The 15954-nt window shown below is 53.6% G+C and overlaps 6 protein-coding genes across 6 annotated transcripts; 1 reads left to right on the forward strand and 5 right to left on the reverse strand.

Annotated features, from left to right (window-relative positions):
* Positions 1 to 295: 295 nt before the first annotated feature.
* On the reverse strand, positions 296 to 727 carry J4E79_010697 (uncharacterized protein; the record flags this gene model as incomplete). Its single annotated transcript, XM_049359532.1, has 2 exons — positions 296 to 499; positions 596 to 727. The coding sequence occupies 2 exons, from the start codon at positions 725 to 727 to the stop codon at positions 296 to 298; spliced, it is 336 nt and encodes a 111-aa protein (XP_049206063.1).
* A 973-nt stretch (positions 728 to 1700) lies between these two features.
* On the reverse strand, positions 1701 to 3803 carry NRC2 (serine/threonine protein kinase, AGC; the record flags this gene model as incomplete). The annotated part of the gene is made up of 4 exons (XM_049359533.1): positions 1701 to 2097; positions 2146 to 2530; positions 2578 to 2877; positions 2927 to 3803. The coding sequence occupies 4 exons, from the start codon at positions 3801 to 3803 to the stop codon at positions 1701 to 1703; spliced, it is 1959 nt and encodes a 652-aa protein (XP_049206064.1).
* Positions 3804 to 5371: 1568 nt separating this feature from the next.
* Positions 5372 to 8525, reverse strand: J4E79_010699 (uncharacterized protein; the record flags this gene model as incomplete). The annotated part of the gene is made up of 2 exons (XM_049359534.1): positions 5372 to 8118; positions 8423 to 8525. The coding sequence occupies 2 exons, from the start codon at positions 8523 to 8525 to the stop codon at positions 5372 to 5374; spliced, it is 2850 nt and encodes a 949-aa protein (XP_049206065.1).
* An 878-nt stretch (positions 8526 to 9403) lies between these two features.
* On the reverse strand, positions 9404 to 11788 carry J4E79_010700 (uncharacterized protein; the record flags this gene model as incomplete). Its single annotated transcript, XM_049359535.1, has 3 exons — positions 9404 to 9481; positions 9538 to 11705; positions 11758 to 11788. The coding sequence occupies 3 exons, from the start codon at positions 11786 to 11788 to the stop codon at positions 9404 to 9406; spliced, it is 2277 nt and encodes a 758-aa protein (XP_049206066.1).
* A 279-nt stretch (positions 11789 to 12067) lies between these two features.
* Positions 12068 to 12524, forward strand: RSM19 (mitochondrial ribosomal small subunit component; the record flags this gene model as incomplete). The annotated part of the gene is made up of 4 exons (XM_049359536.1): positions 12068 to 12110; positions 12169 to 12184; positions 12235 to 12414; positions 12482 to 12524. The coding sequence occupies 4 exons, from the start codon at positions 12068 to 12070 to the stop codon at positions 12522 to 12524; spliced, it is 282 nt and encodes a 93-aa protein (XP_049206067.1).
* A 243-nt stretch (positions 12525 to 12767) lies between these two features.
* J4E79_010702 (uncharacterized protein) lies at positions 12768 to 13489 on the reverse strand (the record flags this gene model as incomplete). The annotated part of the gene is made up of 2 exons (XM_049359537.1): positions 12768 to 13175; positions 13229 to 13489. The coding sequence occupies 2 exons, from the start codon at positions 13487 to 13489 to the stop codon at positions 12768 to 12770; spliced, it is 669 nt and encodes a 222-aa protein (XP_049206068.1).
* Between the last annotated feature and the right edge of the window lie 2465 nt (positions 13490 to 15954).

Raw genomic sequence — 15954 nt, forward strand, 5'->3', positions numbered from 1 at the left:
AGGGGGGATGGAGTAGATGTGTATCATAGGCATGGCATGGTATGAAGTGGAAATGCTCATGTAGAGCTTGTGTAGATATCTTGTATCATATCATGTTATCTTGCATACCAACTTTTCTGTTTAGCTCGCTGTATCGAAGTATGTGTTTACATTGCTCATCTAGTGGGGTATCATAATCGTCAAACGCTCTCATTCCATCCCCTTCCACTTCATCCACTCCTCTCACTCTCCCCTCTCCCTCCCTCCCCATCCCCTCCTCACACCCTCCTTCCTCTCCGCACACCCCTACCCCCGACTACTCATCCTCCATCAACCCCCCCGTCTCGCCCTCCCCATCCCCATCCCCGCCCTCAGTATCAATCTGCTGATTCAACACAATACTATACACACTCGCCTTGAGCAGCGTAAACACCAAACTTGTTTTCCTTTCTAACCCGCGGAGCCCATCGAGGATCGCGGCGCTGGGGTTGTTGGAGAGCGTTAGGAGGAGGGATGATAGCTTGGTGTGGTGTTAGCGAGGAAGTGCGGAAGGGTGGATAGAGGGGTGGAAGAGGGTTGATGGATAGAGGGGGGTGGATAATGGAGGTGGACTAACATTATTCAAATTCCCCAACAATCTCGCATACTCATCCAAGACCTCTTGTTCGAGCGGACTGAGACTCTCCTCTCCTTCCGAGGTTTGCGAAGCGCCGAAGTTTGGTTCTGTCGGTGCGGGCTCTGAGGCCATGGTCTGCTTTCCTCCTTTCCTCCTTTTTGTTTGTGTGCAATTGGTATAGAGCTGGGGTGGTTGTGTGGATGCGTAGGTAGGTAGGTGGTGTTGTATCTATATCCGCGCGTGGATGTACAGTAAGAGACGGCGAGCGAGCGTGGGAGATCGGGTAGCGGCGGGGTGAAGATGGTTTGCGCTGAATGCGTGGTCGTGTGTGGATGGTATTGCGCTGTATAGGTTGCTTGAGAATGGATCCCGGTATACGACCCTCCGAGTTCGACGTCGTATAGGCTGGGCGTGCCGGTGTTATTCAAGGTACTTGCGTAGCGTCGTCCTTCGTTTCGTCGCGTTGTTTGACAAGAAACAAGGGTTCTCGCGAATCGTTGTCGCGTCTTCCCCGCAAACTCCGCGTTGGCCCATGCGTTCTTACCCTCAATCACTCTATTATAGCCTACGGGTGCTCGACCAGAAGTTTCTAAACTTAACATCACATCACATTGATTTCACTCTTCACATCACGCAGCACAATATTATCTCAAAGATATCTTTCTCATTGCTTCTGCTACGCCCTCCCAGTACCATCCATCCCTCTTCCCTCTTCCCTCGACCTATCATCACCATCTCCATCTTCCCTGTCCAAGCTGCCTCCGCTCTCAAACTAGCCTACACTAGACCAGCCTAATCCACAACCATGTTCACAACAAAAAATATAGACAACGCCAGAGAGAGATTTTACAGCACACGAAGAATGCTGATTGGTAAGAGAGAAGAAAACGAGCTCGAGAGAGAGAGATCCCTACGCGATCAAGAAACGAAGAAAGCTAGAATGGAACTCCCTGAAACGCCGCTGTGATGAGGAAGAGAAACGCATTTGTCTATGATCCGTCCCAACAAATGAGTGGAGTCAAGAGGAACGACTTTCGATATAGTGAGGTCCTCCGGTGAGTGATGAATACAGTGCGCGTGTTTATCATACGAATTAACGCCTGGTCTATCGTTGAGAGTTGGTTTGTGTGAGGTGAAGATGCGACGAGTGTTGATCTTCATGGTGGTGGTCATCTCCGTCGTGATGCAGAGTAACGCTGTTGAACTCCTCAAACGGATCTGCCAACTCGCCCATCGGCGTGGCGAGACCAGAGTCTAGCGGGACGCCCTTGACTCGCGCGGCGCCAATGTCAACACTCTGGGACTCCTTAACATTCCGGAAGTTGGGTGTCTCGACACCTTGGCCTTGATGAGGGACGATCGGTGGCTTCATGTGCCGTAGTAGGGCCCATGACGTCGTCTTGAAGAAAGGTGCCGTCTTGATGTCGGAAGCGCCGGCACGGGATCCAAGTCGCCTAGTCTCGTCCTTGATCAATAGCTTGCGAATGATGGCCTTGCAAAGACTACAATTGTTAGCACAGAATTCACACTAGGTACGATTTACAACTTACTTTGACACTTGCGGCGCGCCAGAACCCTCGGGGAAGGGCACTTCATCTCGAAGAATGTTGGCAAACGTCGCGTTGCGGTTCTTGCCCTTGAAAGGCGTAGTTCCGTACAACATCTCGTAGATCAATATGCCAAGGGTCCACCAATCGACCGCACTCGTATGTCCACAGCCCTTGATGACTTCTGGCGCAATGTATTCCTCGGTTCCAACAAACGAGTTGGTTCGGAAATTGTTTATGCATGATTTCGTGTCGATGGTTGGTAGGTTGTTCGAGGAAGTACCGCTTCGGCCGCTGAGGATCATGGTCGGGCGGCCGCCGGGCTCCGACTGTTTCGACAGATCGAAGTCTGACAACATGATGTGCCCAGACTGATGGAGGAGGATGTCTAAGGTTATTAGTATAGTGATGCATAGAGCGCGAGATTTAACATACTCTCTGGCTTCAGGTCTCGGTAAATGAAGCCCATCAAGTGGAGGTATTCCAACGCAGCCGTGACTTCAGCTGCATAGAATCGCGCAGCATCTTCGTCAACGCACTTGTTTGGTCGTGTTTGGAGCGCTCGGAAGAACTCACCACCACTGCAATATTCCATGCAGAGGTAGAGGTGGTCTTCGGACTGGAAAGAGTGGTAGAGAGTAACAATAAAAGGGTGGTTGCTGGTGGCCAGGATTTCCTGCTCAGCCAATGCGCGCTTGATCTTGTTTCGCTTGATCATCTCCTTTTTGCTCAACACTGAATCTGTTAGCGCATGTTTCTTGAATTGTAGATGCGATTCACACACCCTTCATAGCATATAGTCTGCTGGACTTCTTCTCCCGCACCAAGTAAACCTTTCCGACATCGCCTTTGCCGATCAACTTGATCTTGTCGAAGCTTCCCGGTCCAACCTCGACGTTGCGGACCTTGATGGAATTCGAGCTGTAGGTTCTCCTGAAAGCCACAGACTGTCGGATTTGGCCTGCCGAGGGTATGGGTTTGCCAGCTTCTATGGGTAGGAGGTGAGTCGGATCCTGGGTATTCGTCTCGACCATGCTCAAGGTGGACGAGTTGGGGTGGTGTAATACAGGCTGCTTGCCGAGTTCTGCAGTCTGTGGCCTATCAGTATTCTTTCCCGAAGAAAAGAGACCTTGGGCATTGGGTGCGGAAGCCACCCTTCGTAGTTTCCTAGCCAATTCCTCTTTCCCAGCTGTTGTGGCGTGATCGTCGGTAGTCGCTGCGCCATTTACTTGCGTCTTGGGCATTGCGGGGGTGTCTGGGGGTGATGGAGGCACGCTGCCTGCATTGTGATGACGCAGCGCCGGCGGTCCTTGGTGGGCAAAGTACGGGTTTGCGTGCGCGGTCGGCGACACGCTGTCATCCAGGGGGTTGCCTTCGCTGGCGACGGTCTGGGAGCGATTGCGCGAGATGTGGGGAATGAACCGCGATTGGCGGAACCCCGACTTTTCGTTCTTGGAGTTTGTGCTGCCATCGTCGGAAGACTTGTTGGCGTCGTTGCTGCTGTTGATGCGGAAAAAGTTCTTGATGCGCTGCGAGACCTGGCCGTCCTTTGGATTGACTGACTTGTTGGTGGACAGCGCCTTGCCCGAGAAGGTGCGTTTCTCCGTCTTTTCGGCCATGGTGGAGTGGCTTGATGTGGACGAGTTGAAGAGCTGCGTCATAGCAGTTGCACAGGCCGGTGGGCGAGTGCAGCGGGCGACTCTGGTGTCTGGGGCGGAAGCTGGGCGGGTGCAGGGAGACGGTGTTTGCGCAGTTGCACGATCAATGGGCCATGTCACTGTGGGTGAGGGCAATGTCCAGGGTCGCGGTGCGTGTGGCTGGGGCGGCTCGGTGAAAGAATGGCTCCGTCACGGAGGCGCAGGCGATGGGAGAGGGGAGTGCGCGTGAATGGTGTTGGCGGCGCTGCAGAGACAAGCAGAGAGGAGTCGGGAGCAGGGAGCGAGGAGCAGTGGTGGTGTAGTAGGGCCAGCCAGCAGGTTGGGAAGGAAGGAAGCCAGAGCCGTGCCGGCGACAAGTACGGACTGCGGCGAATGATGGCGGAGGCCAAGTGGGACCGCCCGAATCCCTGTCTACCTAGGGAAGCCGCGTGCGAAGCCACCTAGCCTCACTCCAGCCAGCCAGCCAAACCGACACCGCATCCATCACCAATCACTCAGCCACCACTCAAACATCAAAACATGGGTTTGCAATGCTTGGAAATCCATATCCTGTAACAATTGCGCCTTGGTGTCGTGATGATTCCTACCCGCCATCCGAACCCTGTGCCGCGCTCCCAGCCAAGAACGCGCACCCATCTAACCGTTCTAGCACCGTGCCTCTTTTCCCCACGACCGCAGCTGTCGATAAATCACGCTATTTCCCGATTTATCAGCAACGCGCAAAGCATAACGGCACGTCATCGCACCAAACACGGCTGTGCGACTCCGAGACACATGCATCCATCGTGATTGTCGAACTATGCACATATCAATAAATACCTCCAGCCTATTGTACTCGCATACACACATGTTTAACGTAGCTGTATGTCGGATCCTGGTGATGGCGACGCGCATGTTTCCGCTATTTCGTCCACTGACGACGGCCTCGGACGCCAATCTGTTCTAGAACCATTTCTTGTTTCGGCATAGCGTGGCTTTCGGACCCTATCCGTCACTCCGACACATCGGCCGTGCGCGATTCATCTCGTCAGCTCACTCACACCAGATGCCTGCAAAGAAGGGACACGGAATAAAAGACACACTTTCATTATTATTATCATTATTCTACTACGCAACGGATGACTATACTGACTATCTATTCATACAATGGCTGAAGTTATACGCAAGATGCTGACGGAAAGGAGATAAGACGTGGATGGCTGGCCAGATGACTCGTCTCCGCCCATGACACGTCCCTTGCCGTGTTCTGCCAGTCCACCAATGTCAAAAGAAATATTGAAGGAAGACTGTCGGAGATATGCGTGGGCTGCCGTGATTATTGCTGTGCCGCAGTGGAAAGTAGTTCAAGGAAGTTCGTGGACGTGGAAAATGTTGCCGTTAAGAGAAGATGTCGGACGTGTCGCGTACCGATGAGGGTGATGTAATCCTCGGCCGAATCCAAGGATACGTTCTGCGACAGAGAAGAAAGTCAAGATGGTGTATCATATCGAGACCCAACGAGTCCGAAGACGTATCCAACCAGCGTGCCAGGCCGTCTGACGCTGACAACGACGACAACGCACAATGAGCAATCAGGTGCGCGAGTTCCTACGATGCGCCTCTATCTCATCGATCTCGGTCCTCTTGAGTTGCTGAAAGCGCTGTCGCCACTTGTCTGAACGCTTCTGCCTCTCGTCGGGAGACATGGTTCGAGGGTCGTCTTTCTTGCTGCGTCGGAACTTGTTCGTCACCTGCTCGAGCTTGGCCTTTGCAGGCGAATGCTCTCCGGACTTCTTGGGGGAGCTCGGCGGATTGGCGGGTGAAGATGCTGCGGTACCACGCTCGACATCCGATGCTTTCGCGGGAGAAGATGGCGCCTTCTGCTTACCTTTGCTGCTGGATACCCCGAAGCAGCTTGCGTTGCTCTCCTCGTACTCCACAGACATGGGAGCTTCGGTAGAGCGGCTGTCTACCGCAACAGACGAACGACGCTCCTCGATTTGTGTGTCGTTGATCATTTCCGACAAGTCGTCCATGGCACCATCGAGCCCCGACAAGCGCTGATTGGCAAAGTGTCGAGGAGCAGGCGCGCCGTAGCCACCAACCTCGCTCGGGCTCAACTCCTTGGGCGTCGGGTAGAAGCGTTGCATGCTGAGCGCGGTACTGTAGCTTCGATTCTGGATCTGATTGCCGAAAGACTGGTTGGACACACCGCCGTTTGAAACATTGTCTACTCGGGACGCAATGCCTTTGTCCTGCATGCCCCTGCTCGCATCATCCTCGATGCTTGGAAATACCTGTCGATATCCAGACGTCATCCTCTGAGGGAACATCACCGGAGGGTTCAGATACTGCGCGGCAGAAGCGACACGGTTGGGAATTTGCATGGCTTCGTTGCGAACCATGTACTGAACGGGAACATCCTTAACATTTCCTTGTTGACCATACCCTGAGTCGCGGCGCATATCATCTGGTATACTACCCTTCACTGATCGAACGTTCTCCTGGGCCCCGCTGGCGTTGTTGTGGTTGAAAGTCATCTCGACAGCAGAGTCGTGAGGTAAGGACCCGGCAACAAGCCCTCGAAGCGAAGGCGTCCTGGAATCAGTACCGCGTCGATACTCAGCTTGACGCTTCTTCGACTCGTCTGTAAGGAAGTGCAGAAGACCCTGGATGTAGCCTTGTAGAACCTCGGGGCTGTCAGGAATGCCAACGTGGTCGTAGCCGGCCTGGTAGCCTTCCTGGTATGTAGACGGAACATGTGTTACAGGCTTGCCATTGAAAGGCCAGTTCTCGTCGGTGCCGGTGCGTTGACTGGAGCTGGTTCGCGGCGCCATGTTGCTGCTAGAAGCGGAGATTGACATAGTAGGGCCTATTGTAGGGGCGTGGTCTATCATAGTGGATTGAGGTTGCTCCGAAAGGCCTTGACGTATGGAAGGCAGAGAAGGTTGTTTACCGAATGCCTCAGGCCACGAGGTGAGCTTGGGCGCAGGATCGTTAGTCCTGGAACGGCCAGAATCGCCTTCGTTCCATGGACTAGCTGGCCAGTGTTTCTCGGGTGTAGATGGTACTGCAGTGTTCTCATTGGATGACTGCTCAGTCTCCTTGATCTGTGGCGCTACTCGTGTTGAGGAATGCTCGTGCGTGTTTGTAGGGAAGAAGTCCATGGTGTCAACGCTAGACAGACTATGCTTCTGCGAAGACATCCGGCGGTCATGCTTGCCAGCCACTGGCATTTGCTGTCCTCGCCAAGGAGATCGCTTCTCTGGTGACGGAGTGGGCGGAACAGTGCCTTGGGTGGTACTAGTCTTGATGACAGGCTCGTATGTAGGACTCTTCGGGTTTAGAGCAGATCCTTTCTTGACTTCCTCGGGAGGTGGTGGCTTGATTTCAATAGCTCGAGAGCGGCGGCTGGCGGATCCTGGAGGGGAATGAGGCGGGTTTGTCGCGGTCGGAACAAAAGGTGGTGGCTCCGCAGAGAAGGCGGACAGCGGGCCAAAAGGCTGAGGTTGGGGTTGATAAACCGGCATGGGCGGATACGGCGCCGCGAAGGGGTACATGGGAGGAGCAAATGGTTGCTGAAATTGCGGTCCGAAAGGCGGCATGGCTCTTGGGTCTGCATTCGCGCCGGAGAAGGCGCCATGTTGAGTGGTGCTGTTGTCTGACTCGACCGCCGTAATCTGCTTTCGAAGTGCGTCGAGCTCGACGATGAGGCAACGCTTCTTCTCGATCATACCCGCACGCCATGTCTCGCTCTGCTGGCCTGCTTGCAGTACCTCAGTCTGCTCTACCGTGCGGAGCTCCTGCTTCTTGAGAGCTTGTTGCGTCTTGAGAGTCGCGAGGTCCAAGCCAACAAACGGTGTATGGGTGTTGGAGCGCGATGGCCCGAACGCGGCTCCCGAAGAGGCTCCATGAGTGGTCATGATAGACGGATCCGGTATCTGCTTGCCTATGGGATCCATAGTAGCGGGGCCGACGGGAGGTACCGTAGGATTGGTTGCGTTGACTGCTGGCAGTGCAAACATGCGATCGCCAACGAAGATGACAGGTTGGCCTCCGACGACTTCAATGCGAGCGGTGTTGTTGGGGTTCTGGTGAGTTGGTGCTTGCATGACGTTGCCTGGTGCGACGCGCAGTGATGGTTGTGGTGGTCTGTAAGTAGCGTCTCCGTATCGGGACGTGCCGAGCGGTGGAAGGTCGCTAGGAACTATACGGCCGCCTGCAGTGACTCGTATACCGGGTGGGCTGCCGTGCTCTTTGAGAAGCTTCTCCGCCTTGCCGCGCTTGATTGACGGCGTGGGTGATGGCCGTTTGTGAGGTCCGAAAGGAACAAGATTGGCTGGAGTGGGTACACGCAAGCTTCTGTTTGATGCTCTGCTGGGCAGATTCGCCGATGCGGACGCTGACGGGCGAAGGACGTGTTCTAACGAGAAGCGCAATTAGTTACTGCTCGTTGTGTAGCAGTAGCAGGAAGAAAGGAAGACTGTGAGCCTAGCGATAGAAGAGTGTGATAGAGTCGGTCGGGTGTAGTGTGAGTAGGGTAAGGAAACACAAGACGCGTCGGGTATGATGTTCCTCGATAGGGAAGGTGAACAGTGAAAAGTGAAAAGTGAAAGGGTGAGGAGAATAGGCCCGGCACTGACCTCTGATCACATCCTCATCAGGAAACTTCTCAATCGACACAGCTGACTCCGACACCGAGTCGCGAAGTGCGAGCAGTTCATCCACCCTGTATGCGAATGACATCATGGCCGGTCCGTCACCCTATAGGTGTACCGAAGGCAACGAGCCGCGGACCTGATTGAGCCGTTGGTATTACGGGGCCAATGAGATGTGGAGCCGGGGGAACGAAGAAGACTGAGATGGTGTGATGCGAATATCCTGTCGCCGTTAGTGCTGGTTCTCGACCTCACATACTGCTGTGATGCTGCATGCTCGTGTGGTAGAGGATATGTAAGACAACGACTTACCTCAAAGCTGATCGATGGGAGCCAATGTGAACAAGCGAGTGACAGCTATCCAAAAAGCCGAAGCGCAGCAATGCGAAAGAAGAAAAGGCGGAACAAGAAGATGGAACCAAAACGAGTGTGTGTTGAGGGGATGGACGGAGGACAGTGTTGGGTAGGTTGTTATAGCCTGCATCCTGTCGCGACTTCTCGTCGAATAGCCGATCGGAGCTGGCCATTGAGGAAAGAGATGACCAAAAGACGGCGTAGGAAGGGCTGAAGACGAATATCGTGAGATTTGTAGAAGTGGGGATGCGGACAAGCGCAGCTTCCAGGTGAGATAGTTGAGGAAAGAGCGGTCGACACACCTCGGTGTTGGACCCCGGCGTGAACAAGTGCGACCGTGACATCACAACACCTAATGCACGGAGAAGGGAGACTCGAAGTTAAGAGGTCGCATGGCTCTTTCAAAACATGCAAACACTTACGATACTCTTTACGTTTGAACTCTCGTAAATTTAGACGGTTAGACATATTTACTTCCTGAACTCTGGTATACCTAGCTGGAAACCCCTAGACGCCTTCGCTATGCTCTATGCTAGATCAAATACGCCGTTTTGCACCACCCGCCCCCCTCAGGTTTTACGGTGCCAGTCATCTGTATGTCGATGGGATGATCTACCTCCTACGAGTAGCCCTCGCACTGGGAGGGGGCGCCGACTCAAAAGCATCATCAGACTCGATCTCATCATCACTCTGTACACACATTAGCAAAAGTAAGATCATTATTAGGTATCATCATCTTCACTTACAGGCTCCTGTACAGCCTTCTTTCCTCTTGAAGCCGCAGGTCGCGTGGGCTGACTGCGTTGCGTGAGCGGCTGCGAGAAGTTCAACTTCGTCTGAGTCGCCGGCGCCTTCGCTCTCGCAAAAGTAGTCTTCTTGGCTGGTGACTTGGCTCGCGCAGTGGCTTTTGTTGTCTTCGCTGCAGGTTTCCTTGCGGGTGCTTTCTTCTTTTGCGAAGCTACAAAGAGGTCTTCGGCACTGTCATCGTCTTCTTCCTCTTCGGGTACTTCCTCGTCATCATCGTCGTCGATCATGATTACGTCGTCGTCGTCTTCGTCGGACTCTTCTTCTTCTACGACCTTCTTCTTGCCTCGCCCGCCCTTGGCCGCAGGTGCGGCCTTCTTAGGAGCTGCTGCCTTCTTAGTAGCCGCAGCCGGCTTGCGGGTTGTGCCAGCTGCTTTGCCACGACCGCGGGTGGCAGCTTTCTTTGTCGGTATGGACGCTAAGCTCTCCTCATCGTCTTTCTCGCCTTCGTTATCAGACCTAATGATAGCGGCTGGCTGATCGACCCAGGACCCATCGAAGTCGCTATCCCATCCAGCTGGCTTGGGCTTGACCTTGGACTTGCGGGTCTTCTTCAACTGTCCTGAGGCGAACATGTCTTCTAGTTGTTCTCGGTACTCCGCCATCTCCTTGACGATCTCCTCTTCTTCAACGTCATTTGCGTCCATGAGGTGCTTGAGCTGAGTGCTGAGACTTTCCTTCACAAACTGCTCCATGGCGTGCTTGTCGTCTTTGTCTACAAACTGCGACACTGCGTCTCCGAAGGAGTTTTGTGGTAAGATCGTCAAGGTCTGGGCCGTCAGAAACTCCTTCACCAGCTTGTCAACCTTGACTGAGTCAATCGAGATCTCCGCAAGTATCTCCGCATCTGGCTCTTCGGCATTATTCTTCAATGCCCGGTTTGTTGCCTTCTTCTTCCGATGAAACTGTACTATGTCGTTGATGTTGGCGACCTTGCCCATGAACCGATTCGAGATGCGCTGCGGGTTTTCACAGTGGAACTCGCCTCCTTGTGGAGCTGTGTATTCGACACGAAGCCGAACAAGCGGTTTTGGAGGGTCGTCGTCATCTTCTTGTCGATCCTCCTGTAGTTCAAGCCAATCCTTCTTCGCTTCTTCGATGAGCTCCTCAATGACCTGGTTCAGATACTGGGTAATCTTTGCACGGTTATCGCTGATGCGCCAGAGCTCCTTCTCCTTGATCTCCCTCTCTTCCGCAAGTACGATTTCTTTCATGATGAAGGGTCGCACAGACTTCAGGCGGATGTTCTCAGTCGTGAATTCCTTGCCGGTAACGCTCAGAATGCAGACGTGTTTGGGGACCGCTTCTCCAGGCATGAGTGAGGTAGCAACGGAGGAACCAGGCTGCATGACATGGAAACCCATCTCGGGGTTGTATCGTGGGTCAATCAGACATTCGTGTTCGTGGCCCCACACGACAAGGTCCATGAAATCGGGTAGGAAGTTTTCAGGAAGGTAGCTGGTAGGTGTATGCGCGTGATGGTTCTGATGTACACTCATGAGGTTGAACCACTCGTCCTTTTGCGTACCAGGTTGAAAGAACTTGACGTTGCCGTCTCGCCAGGTATGGAACAATCGCTCGTCGCGAACATTGCTGAGACCGTAGAGAGCAAGCTTTGTGCCACCCTTTTGAAGCAGCACCGGCTTCACATTGATCTTATCGACTTCTGGGGTACGACCGAAATAGTTGACGAAGCCAGACGCCTGTAGTAGATCGAGAGGGGAGAATGAGCCTTCTCCTGACGGGTCATCGTGGTTGCCGTGAATGGCAAATACGGGTATAGCGATATTGATATCTTCGTCTTCGTAGTTGACGTGGTCAAACATGCCTCCGAAGTTCTCGCTCGCATCGCTCAGCATCTCCAGTTCGCATGGCTTCTCTCCGAGACAATTCATACGCAGTGATCGCATGACTTGGTACATTGATTTTCTCGAAGGCTTGTTCTCGTGGAAGAGGTCTCCCGCATGCAGTACCATGTCCACATCGTGCTCTTTCGCTAGGCACATCACCTCGTGGAATGTTCTCCAGCTGTCGTCCTTTCGCTCAGCGTCGCGCTCGTTGTATCCGACATGACTATCTGTGGCGACGAGTATCCGGATGGTGTCTGCGCCTACATCGTCCATTAGCGTATGCTTTCCATCTCATCTCAGGCTCGCTTGTACCTCGCTGTTGACCGCGTGCTCGTGGCGGCATGATGGGCGGTTGATTGATTGGAAGAGACGTGGACTCTTCAGCTCGTAATGCTGGCAGAGGCAATTCGGCGATTCAAAGTTCCCCTGGGGCACTGCAGATGTATGTTCTCAGCAAACACGCCACTGCAGGCCGGAGAGTCGCGAGCAATCACTCACCATTCGCGACGCGCTTCCGCCTAAGCCAAGCCCTTAGCGTCCCCCGCGCTCTCACGTGCATCCTGAAGCCATCGGAAGCCGTCGAAAACATTCGCCGACCTCATCATTCACGCATAACGTCGCAATGTTTCCCACACGGGCGCTCTGCGCTCGATCGGTCTGGAAAGGTAAGATGCCGTCTGGAGATATTCGTCTGTCAATGCCTAGCAATCTAACTTTTCACAGGCCCCAATATCGTCCCGTAAGCCACTACTATCAAGCCCTGCGAAATGCGCCCTAATCATCTCGAAGCCTCCCAATAGCACAGAAGAAGGCGGGTGAACGAATGCCACCGATCAAGACACAAGCGCGCTCTGCTACCATATTACCGAACTTCGTCGGCCTCAAGTTCCAGATACACAACGGGAAGAGCTACCTGGATATCACCATAACGGAGGACATGGTAGGGCGAAAACTTGGGGAATTTGCGCCGTATGTCTGCTACAATCACTGGCTTTGTTGGAGGATGTGAGCAATGGAGTGCTGACTTTGAATCCAGGACACGGAAGCAGTTCATGTACAAGCAGACGAAGAACAAATGAGCAATGGGACGAATGTGCATCAAATGGGAGTTTGGGTATCATTTTGGTTTATCTAGAAGCCATTCTGTACTGCTATTGTACACATATGATGAGCCCTTCGTTGGGCGGGATGCCTCCATGTTCCGAATGACCAGTCCCTGCGCCTGTGATGCCGTCCAACGCCTAAAATGCATGTCGATGTCCCAAATTACCACATCCCGTCGTGTTCCAGTTTCATGGGTTCCTCTCCGTTGGTTGAAGGTCTTAGCGATAGAACTCTCCGCGCTTGATGTTGACTCCATATTCGCCTACTGCCATACCCAGGTCCTCCATAGTAAGCACGGTGCGTCCTTGATTGCCACCCTGGCCTCCACCTCCATATCCTGGTCGCTGGATGCCGAGATTGTAGTCCTTGGCCTTGGAGCCGCTATCCTTGCCGCCAGGCGCACCACCAGGCGCTGCTGCTGCCGGCGCTCCTCCTGCGCCACCCATAGGGTTGTTACTTGTGGTGTTGGATGATCTGATGCGAGAGAACTGGTAGGCGTCGGCTGCGATGTCGGCGATGAACTTCTGTGTCGCGAGCGCAAGGAGACGTGCGAGGTGTTGTGATGTCTGAGGTGGCGGTGGCAGACCGGCGCGTGTCAAGTAATAGTTGGTCACTGCATCGGGTATCTGGAGGCCTGGTTAGTGCGCGATGCTTGGGATGGAGACGGCATTTAGCATACGATCGGCGCGTAGTCATCCATCTTGCCTAGGAACTCGCGCAATGTTGCGTCCTTCTTCGCAGGTATGCGAGCCTCAAAGGCGGCGGCAGAGTCTGCCATGCCGTTGACCGCTGCGTGCTCTGCATCGTTTGCGCCGTCGAGGTTCATAGCGTCGGTTTCCAGTCGTGTCGCGTCTTGCTTGATCTCGTCGTCCACCGTCTGGTCTAGTTCGTCGTTGACCTCCATGTTCGTGTCCGGAGGTTGAGAGTTGGTTTCGGACATAGTTGCGATACGAGTGATATGTGTTGCGACGTGGTAGTGCGAGGTATGACGTGGGGTGGTTTGTTCGGGTTGCTGACTGCGGAGACAAGCGCGGGAGTGACGCGCCAAGCAGCAGGGGCGGTCACGTGACCGTCAGGGTGATTGAGTGAGCTACCTTCACTGCACATGGACTCTACAATCACGTACAATAGCTATGATCGCGTGGATCTAAAGAGTCGCAGTACTTGTGTTATTGCATACATCTTATGCTACTTATGATTCCTTAGTGATCCTGCATCAGGATCGGTTACGCCCCGTTCGGGTACTCCGGTCCTGGCGGAAGGCGTTCGCACTACGCCTGGATGGGCAACAACCTCAACGTCCATCCTCTGCTGTCATCTTTCGCTGAACTTCCCAGTTCCCTAGCAATAAAGCGACGAAGCGCAGAGCTGAAGTCGGATGGAGTGCAAAGGAAGAAGTAATACCTGTGAGGGGAGATTTGATGGAACTAATGCAGATGTGCTCAGGGAAGTCAATGCGGCACCCCGCAGAGCCTCAGCCAGACCTCGGAAGATTTCTGGAGCCAGGAGCGTAACAGCCTACGAATTGTCTTTCGCGCACGAACCCAATGAACGTCGCCGACAACGACACCGTGACGGGTATTGTGCGAGTCCCGCCTGTCTCTTGACATAGGGCAGGTGTGCAGCAGTCACGAAATCCTCTTTGTCCACGACGTCGGTACGAGCGAGCGCTGAAGATACATCCAACATCAACAGCAGATGTAGCACACACATGGCCTGTCAGATAAAGGGTCTCGCGCGTAGTCCCGTGTCGGAAGGCTTGTCTACCGTGACAGCGTCAGAACGTTGCGGGAAACTCATCTCCTTCCCCACAAGCTCAGGCAGTCTTGTGCCACCATGTCATCCTTGTGTCACCGCTCTCACCGGAACCGTGGATGCTACTGAGTCGCCGACCTGACGATACTGAACTAAGTACATCTACCATCGACATTTAGCCTATCATTACACGGGCTTGAAGAGGGGGTACGGCGCCGACCACCGAGACGGCAAGGGCGAAGAGCACAAGGTCTGGCAATTCTGGTACGAGCAACACGCGCTGCCACCTCACGAACACGCGAGCGATGCCTATAGCCGGATGGAAGGCTATACTCTCGTACGAGGACAATTCAAGCACGGACTGGAAGAATATCTGTAAACGCTCCCAGAGCGGCCGACCAGCGCAGCGAGATACGCTATTGCGCCTTGCGCAAGAAAGCTTGTGTGGCAATTGAGACATGCTTCGATACAGATGCTGCATCCAGCTCCATGATGCGAGACGCCTTCACGCCTTCCAATTCGAGAGATAACTAGCCGGATCCAATTTTGTGAGTAAACCTGAAGGGTCTTTCTGCCGCTTGCTGATCTGATCCCACAGTTTGCTCAGATACGTAATTTTGCATTGTATCCGTACTAGAGCCTTACCGGTATGGTGGTAGGTCGGCGATCTTACAAAATCGTACCATAGCAGATAAAGTGCTTTCTACCAAGAAAGCTTCGCATCCTTCCCGTGGCCCGCGTCCGCGTCATGCCTCACCCGCTCTTGCATCCGTAGCGCTGACACTGTTTTGAGGCGTTCACTTTATTACATCCATTCCCCAATTGTGCAGACGTTGTACCACCGCAACCTGATCTAGATCTGGGGGCCTTACGTCTGCATGTCCACAATTCGGGTGTCTAGCGCAACGCATCTATATTGGAGATAAAAAATGGTCTCCGAGGCCTGACGCTAATTACCCGGCTAGGCTAGCCCTCTGTAAATTACTGGAGACAGCTGTGGCGCATGCGTTGGCCTTGGCCCCACCAGGCGAGGCTTGTAATCCACTACCACCATCTCATCAAAACGATGAAGACGATATTGTGCACAAACATCGCAGTAGCTGCTTGGGTGTCTGATCAAATTCTCCAGAACCGGAATTACCGAACTCGTGTCAAGATCAGCCACTACACCGGTTCGTTACAATGATTCCAAGGTCATCTTCATGAGATAGTGCCACAGCACCACACCGTCGTGTAGCGTATGGACAAGCCTTGCATCCGCCGCGACTACTAAGGCCCGCTCCGCACGCTACTGTCAGGCGTTCCCCTTTACTCCGGTGGACAGTATCCCTGTTGCAAACCGCGAAGACGACCCATGTGTAGAGTAGAGGCATGCTGGTACTCGGGGCCGTCGATACCACAGTCAAACCTGACCCACGTCGCACAGCAATCTACACTCGAATCGACCGGTTCGTCTCTAGGGCTTACACGGACTTCCATGCCGGTTTCACTTCAAATAAAGACCTCATGCAAGGCCTCCAACGTTGACATCACATTGAAGCCTCCTCGGCGTTCATCTCTAGGTAAACTCATCGCAGGAACGTCGCTCTATGGATGGAGAAGCCCGATGGGCCGATATCTACTAACGAGAACGCAAGGATAATCCACTTC

The sequence above is a fragment of the Alternaria viburni genome (genome assembly GCF_023758015.1).
Source record: "Alternaria viburni strain BMP 2772 chromosome Unknown scaffold_32, whole genome shotgun sequence".
NCBI lineage: Eukaryota > Fungi > Ascomycota > Dothideomycetes > Pleosporales > Pleosporaceae > Alternaria > Alternaria viburni.